Source organism: Nicotiana tabacum, chromosome 17 (assembly GCF_000715075.1).
Source record: "Nicotiana tabacum cultivar K326 chromosome 17, ASM71507v2, whole genome shotgun sequence".
Lineage (NCBI taxonomy): Eukaryota > Viridiplantae > Streptophyta > Magnoliopsida > Solanales > Solanaceae > Nicotiana > Nicotiana tabacum.
In genome coordinates, this window is record NC_134096.1 from 70,434,779 (window position 1) to 70,442,571 (window position 7,793).

Genomic DNA, 7,793 nt, shown 5'->3' on the forward strand with positions numbered 1-7,793 from the left:
ACAAAAAATGAAGCCTCCACAAATGTGGGGCCTAAAGTAGTTGCTTTACTTGCTTTATGGAAGGGCCGCTTCTGAGTTCAAGCAAGTCACAAACTCTACTTAGTTTTGGCTCAGCTTCACTTGTATTATAAGCGTTGTGTGAATGCTGTAACTAAACATTGTGAAGAAGTCTTCTCCTTCTCCACTGTTTCTTCAATATTCACATTCTTTTCATGATAGCACAATAACAAAATATGGCAGTAAAAAGTAAAGTTAATCTTTCTATTAATTCGAACTCACCTTATGCACTCCTACAGATAACCCCGAATTGCATTGGTGCCAAATGCTATGGATGGGGAGAACTACAATGGATGGGCTAGGGCAATGAGAAATGCTCTACCAGCCATAAAAAAAATTGGTAATTATGGATGGCTAGTTAGAGAAGCCCGATAAAGCAAAACCACAAATACACACGGAGAAGTGTAACTTGATGGTGATAGCTTGAAATTTGTATTCTCTAGATAATATTGTGCGTGGGAATATTACCTATATTGCCACAGCTAGGGAAAAATGGCTTGATTTGAAGGAGAGATTTGGACAAGGAAATGCTCCGAGGATTCATCAAATCAAATTGGAACTTGCTCTTCTAAATCAAGAAGGAACGACAGTTACAACATACTATACCAAATTGAAGGCATTATGTGATGAATTAACAGCCTACAATCCAATGCAACAATGCTCATGTGGAGCTGCAAAGGAGCTGATGCAACAACAAAAACCTGAAAAGTTGCATCAGTTTCTCATGGGGTTGAACATAGAAATGAACATAGAAATATAAGGATCTATGCACTTATCTTCACAATATTAGCAAAGCCCTAAAAATCTTCACAATATTAGCAAAGCCCTACAAAACTTACTTTCAAATCTTTCTTTAACTAAACGATTTATAAATTTTAACTCTATTACATTAAAGTTTAAATAGTCTAAAAATAAATAAAAAATCGCAAATTAAACTACTCAATAAACTCCAAATTTTAACTATGTAAATAATTTTACAGATTTACACATAAAGTCTAGAAAATAAAAAAGTTAAAACATATATTTTTTTCATCATATATAGTTACTAGACAATTTCATCCTTAAACTTCAATACTATATGCTTCAATCTGTATTAATTTCTTTAAGCAGTAAAGAACACTTCAAAATTATAACTGTGACCAACACAACAATTCTGTAATGTTAAGAAATTGATGTTGCAACCAACATGAACTAGGCAACAAAACTAAAAAGTACAACAAAGAGGCCAATAAGACATACTTGTGAGGCAAGAAAACTTCAGTAAAACAAAGCATTTAACCATACAAAATAATAATATATACAGACGCACACACCATCAAACAATAATCTAGCCAAATATGTAGCAACTGCTATAGAGAACAGAAATAGAAAATGACTAGATAGAAATTAACAAAAATTAAGAGGCTTTTTCATATCAGATAATTCTCCTCGTACACTGCTCATTCCCTAATATACTAATACTAGACAACTGTCCTATTCTGAAATAGTACTAACAGACTCCGTAAGAGGTTTGTTACCCTTCTTCACTATCTTCCGTTCCAGAATTGCCTTGCCACTAGCTCGGTCAAGATTTGGCCTTGATTGTAGCAGTAAAGCAGATCACAGGATAGAAATACACCATATCCAACCTTTTTCTTCAGTTGGGATACATGGAATACTGGGTAAATTTTGGAACCCGCAGGAAATTTCAGTGTCACAACCCAAAATCTCACTTGTCGTGATGGTGCCTATCCCAATGCTAGGCAAGCTGACAATCTCAATAAACTCCTATATCTTTTATGTTTAAAAATAAAATGATTAAATTCAGCGGAAGAAAATTCACAAATACATATATAAACACTCCCAAAATCCGGTGTCACAGAGTACATGAGCATCTAATATGAATACAAGTTTGGAAATACGGTCCATAATTGTTTGAGACTAAATGCAGTAAATAAGAAGGTAGGGAAGGAGAGGCAAGGTCTGCGAAATACGACAGCTACCTCTGAATCTCCGAAAAGTCATCCGTGCGAAAGAATCAACACCCGCTATATCCGTAAACACCTGGATCTGCACACGAATTGCAGGGTGTAGTATGAGTACAACCAAGTCAGCAAGTAACAATAATAAATAAGGAACTGAAGATAGTGACGAGCTACACTGTTATAGTTCACTTTCAGTAATTCCAGCAAAGAATAGACATGCTTCCAAATCCAGCAGTTTAAGTCAAACCAGTTTTCTACAGTTCAAGTTCATGTAATTCGGATATAAAAATCTTTCAAAGAATTTTACAACAATGACAGATAGCAACTAAGTGCAACAATAAATGAAAAGCAAGTACAGTCTCTCAGGGCAACAATCACTCAACCTGTCACAACAGCTCAACCACTCGGCTCTCAACCCTCAGCACTCACACTCAATGGGTACCCGCGCTCACTGGGGGTGTACAGACTCCGGAGGGGCTCATACAGCCCAAGTGCTATAATTCGCACGGACAACTCACGTGATATAGTATTCATACCTCACCGACATGCCCTCGGCCTTACTCAGTTATCAACCTTTCTAGTCTCTCGGCTCTTGAAAATCACAAAGATCAGCCCAAATAAAGATAACATAGTGTATCAACAAAATCAAGAAAGACTAAGGTATGATACGCAAGTAAACTCATGACTGAGTACAAGATAATAATTAGCAAATAATTCAACATGTACGCGACCTCTGCGGGTCCCAACAATACTATCACATAACCTAAGCATGATTTTTAACATGATTTACAGTCAAATTTCTTCAACACATAGAGAGCATATAGCTAACAACAAGTTATTCAGCTTTCTAGTTTTACGGGACGGACCAAGTCACAATCCCCAAAGTGCACGCCCGTCACCTAGTATGTGTGTCACCTCCAAAACATTCACATGGTACAAAATTCGGGGTTTCATACCCTCAAGACCAGATTTATAACGGTTACTTACCTCAAACCGTGAAATTCTTTATTTGCAATGTCTTTTCCTCATGAATTGGCCTCCAAACGCCTCGAATCTAGCCACAAATAATTCGATTCAGTCAATAAAATTTATTGAAATTAATTCCATAAGAAAATACTAATTTTTCATAAAATTCTGAAAATTAGCACAAAAATCGCTAGTGGGCCCACGTCTCGAAATCCGGTGAAAGTTATAAAATATGAACGCCCATTCAACCACGAGTCCAACCATATAAATTTTACTCAAATCCGACATCAACTCGACCCTTAAATCTCCAAATTAAACTAAGAGATTTTTTACAATTTTCCAACTTAATTCACCAATTAAATGTTAAAAACAACCATGGATTCGGGTAATTTAACCAATATTGAGTTAAGAACACTTACCCCGTTGTTTCCTCTGAAAATCTCCCAAAAGTCTCCTCTTCCCGAGCTCCAATCCGTCAAAAAAATAGAAAATGGGATTTCGTCCCATTTTCAGAACTTAAACTCTCTGCCCAGACATTTGCTCTACGCGATCGTGAACATTCACACGCGATCGCGAAGCATAATTTTTCCACTGCCCAAATTTACTCTACGGGATCGCGAACTCTTCCACGCGATTGTGATGCACCAATTCACAGACCTACGCGGTCGCGGTCGTGGACTCATCCACGCGATCACGAAGCACAAGATTCCAGCTCTACGTGATCGCAACCCTCTTCATGCGTTCGCGAGTCACAAAATCCCAGAGCTACGCGATCGCATCCCTCTTCACGCGATCGCGTAGAACAAAACTCAGCAGTCCCCAATTAACCCTACGTGATCACGAATTTCCCCACGCGATCGCATAGAACAAAAATCTCCACTGTCCAACTAAGCCTACGCGATCGCAGACACATTCACGTGATCGCGTAGAAGGAAAACAGATTCAGATATCAGAAAATTCTAGCAGTTGTTCAAGTCCAAATTTTTTTATCCGTTAACCATCCGAAACTCACCCGAGCCTCCCGGAACCTCAACCGAACATACCATTAAGTCCCAAAATATCATACGAACTTAGTCAAACCCTCAAACTACCTCAAACAATGCTAAAACCATGAATCATACCCCATTTAAGCCTAATGAACTTTGAAAATTTTAATTTCTACAAACGATACCGAAACCTATCAAATCACGTCCGATTGACCTCAAATTTTGCATACAAGTCATAAATGATATAACAGACCTATTAAAATTTTCAGAATCGGATTTCGACCCCGATATCAAAAAGTCAACCTCCCCCCACCCCCACCCCCCGGTTAAACTTCCCAAAAATTTGACTTTCGCCATTTTAAGTATAATTCCACTACGGACCTCCAAATAATTTTTCGGATATGCTCCTAAGTCCAAAATTACCATACAGAGCTATCGGAATTATCAAAATTCAAATCCGAGGTCGTTTACATATAAGTCCTTATCCGGTCAACTTTTCTAACTTAAATTTTTAATTATAAGACTATGTGTCTCATTTCACTCCAAAATTCTTCCGGACCCGAACCAAATAACACGGTAAGTCATAAAATAATTGTTAAGCATAACTTGAGCAATAAATAAGGAAACGAAATTATAATACTCAAAACGACCGGCCGGGTCGTTACATCCAGCTATTAGGAAACAACCTCAAATTTCCTGATTACTCTGTATGGACTAAAATACTTTGCTACTAATTTGAGTTTCCTTCAGACAACCATTGAGATCTGCCTGTAGGGTTCTAATTTGAGGAACACCATGTTCCCAACCTCAAAAGTCTTGTCACTTATCATTTTATCTGAGAATTGCTTCATTCTGTTTTGGGACTTTTGGAGATTGTCTTGAAGGATCTTGCTCATCAACTCTCTCTCTCCCTCAGGAGTTGGTCCATCGCTTCTAACTTGGTTTGTGCCAGCAATTCAAAAGTGGGCTGCGGTGGTTCATAGTTGTAGAGGGCTTTAAAGGGGGACATACTACTAGTCGAGTGATAGCTACTAAAACTCCACCAGAGGTATCCACTTGCTCTAGCCTTTAGGCTTATGACCCGTCATGCATCTTAGGTAATTTTCAAGACAATAATTTAGCCTTTTCGATTACCCATCTGTTTGTGGATGGGAGAAGCTGTACTTAGCTTCTGTTGAACTTGAAATCCTTTTAGTAATTCTTTCCAAAAGCTACTGATGAAGAGGGGATTTCTATCCGAGATTTTAGAACAAGGGGCACTATGTAATTTCCAAAAGCTTTTGTAATTCTTGCTTTTGAGTTGGCTATTGATCCCAACCCAGACTTGTCCATTCCTGCGAAGTATTCCCTATTGGAACGTCGTGTTTGGGACCTGTAATATGGCCAATATTTTGGCTAATGGAGTCCATCTGACATAAGCATATTTGCAAAGTAGACTTTGTTGGCAATATTCTTTGGAACCCAAAAATATTACATTGTGTGGTGGATATCATTTGCACAAGTTGTATCTTTTCTTTTACAACTAAGAGGCCAAGGTTTTTTTGCCTATAAAAAGAAAGGCCATTAGTTCATTTTAAACACACCAACAAGACTTGAGTCTTCATTTCTTGTTTCTTTCTTTTCTCTTTTATTAAGAATGTTTTGTATGAGAGTTAAGTATTAGGAAATACTTGTGTGAACCCTTTATTTGGAGAGTGATCTTGTGAGGTTATTCCCTTAGGGTATTGGGATTAATTAGAGTATTTACTCTAATTTTGTACTCTCTTTTGTACTCTTATTGGTATAGTGCAATTGCTCTTCTCCGTTTGTGGACGTAGGTCACACTGACCGAACAACGTTAAATTGGTATCTTCTTTATATGCTTTAATTGTCATTGTTATCAACTTGCATTGTCTTTGTTATTGTCATTATAACATTGTTTGGCTAAATTTTGTACTACCCGAGTTCCCGATCCTAACAAATTGATATCAGAGCCGGATCTAACCGAGTTTGTTTCAGTAGCCAATATGACTCTAACAAAGTCTTATGTTGAGAAATTGGACCGAAGTGCAAACTTCAGAATGTGGCAATTAAAGATGAAAGTTATCCTAATTCAGGATGGCTTAGATTTGGCGTTGCAAGAAAAGGAGAAGAAGACGGATAAAATGACGGATGAGGAGTTTGCCATCATAAACAAAAAGGCAAAAGCATGTATCATTTTAAATCTCTCAAATGAGGTTTTACGTGAAATTTCTGTAGAAACCACCATCAAAGGCATGTGGAAAAAATTGAAAACCTTATATATGAAGAGGACGGTGGAAAATAGACTTTATATAAAGCAAAAGCTTTATACAATTCGTATGGGCGAAGGTACCTCTATTTTCTCTCATCTTGACACCTTTGATTCCATTCTTATGAATCTAAGTAATATAGATGCTGAAATTAAAGATGAGGATCAAGCCGTGTTACTGCTTTGTTCTCTACTCCCATCTTTTAAGCATATAAGAGATACTATGCTTTATGCAAAGGATAATATCTCTTATAAGGATATTAAATCTATCTTAAAATCAAAAGAACAGATATATAGTGATATTACTGGGGAAGCTAGCGGAAGTTGGCTTGTTTCTTAGAGGCAAATCCAACTCCATATCTAGATACAATAATTTAGAATGTCGGTATTGTCATAAGAAATGTCACATTATCTCCGAATGCTATAAACTGAAAAATAAAAGAAAAGCATAAAGAAAGAAAAAATGAGCACAAAAATACTGACACCGCCGAAGCTAGTGTAGCAACTGATGAGATTGAGGGAACTATATTTTTAGTAACTGAAACTAGTTTCAGATTAGACAATGAGTGGATTTTAGATTCCGATTGTTCATATCATATGTGTCCTATCAGGGACTTGTTTTCTACATATGATTCAGTTGCAGGTGGAGTTGTCCAACTGGTAACAATGTTACTTGTAACGTTATTGGCAAAGGTACAATTCGGATCAGAATGCACGATGGTGTGGTGAGAACTCTCACCGATATTAGATATGTTCCTGAGTTGAAGAAAAAATTCATATCTTTGGGCACTTTAGAATCCCTTGGGTGCAAATTCACTGGTAAAGGTGGAGTTCTGAAATTTTTTCAAGGTGCTCTTGTGATCATTAAAGTACACAGATCTGGTTCGTTATATACTTTATTGGGATCCACTGTTATAGGTCCTACTACAGTTTCGAAATCAGACAACTTGTATGATTTTGATGGCCTTAAATTTTGACATATGCCCATTCGGGCTTTTGCGGAGAGGGTGGAGCAAATATACTATATCATCCAAAATTAGGCTAAGGTAGAGATTTTTAATACGGCCAATATTTTGGCTAATGGAGTCCATCTAACATAAGCATATTTACATAGTAGACTTTGTTGGCAATATTCTTTGGGACCCAAAAATATTATATTGTGTGGTGGATATCATTTGCACAAGTTGTATCTTTTCTTTTACAACCAAGAGGTCAAGGCTTTTTTGCCTATAAAAGGAAAGGCCATTAGTTCATTTTAAACATACCAACAAGACTTGAGTTTTTATTTCTTGTTTCTTCCTTTTCTCCTTTATTAAGAGTATTTTGTATGAGAGTTAAGTGTTGGGAAGCACTTGTGTGAACCCTTTCTTTGGAGTGATCTTGTGAGGTTATTTTCTTAGGGTATTTGGGATTAATTAGAGTATTTACTCTAATTTTATACTTTCTTTTGTACTCTTATTGGAGTAGTAAAATTGCTCTTCTATGCTTGTGGACGTAGGTCACACTGACCGAACCACTTTAAATTAGTGTCTTCTTTATATGCTTTAATTG

At 37.0% G+C, this 7,793-nt stretch overlaps 1 protein-coding gene across 1 annotated transcript; it reads left to right on the top strand.

Moving 5' to 3' along the window:
* Window positions 1-327: 327 nt before the first annotated feature.
* On the top strand, window positions 328-817 carry LOC142171921 (uncharacterized). Its single transcript, XM_075235643.1, has 2 exons — window positions 328-397; window positions 501-817. Exons 1-2 carry the CDS (start codon window positions 328-330, stop codon window positions 815-817), a joined length of 387 nt encoding a protein of 128 aa, XP_075091744.1.
* Window positions 818-7,793: the final 6,976 nt, after the last annotated feature.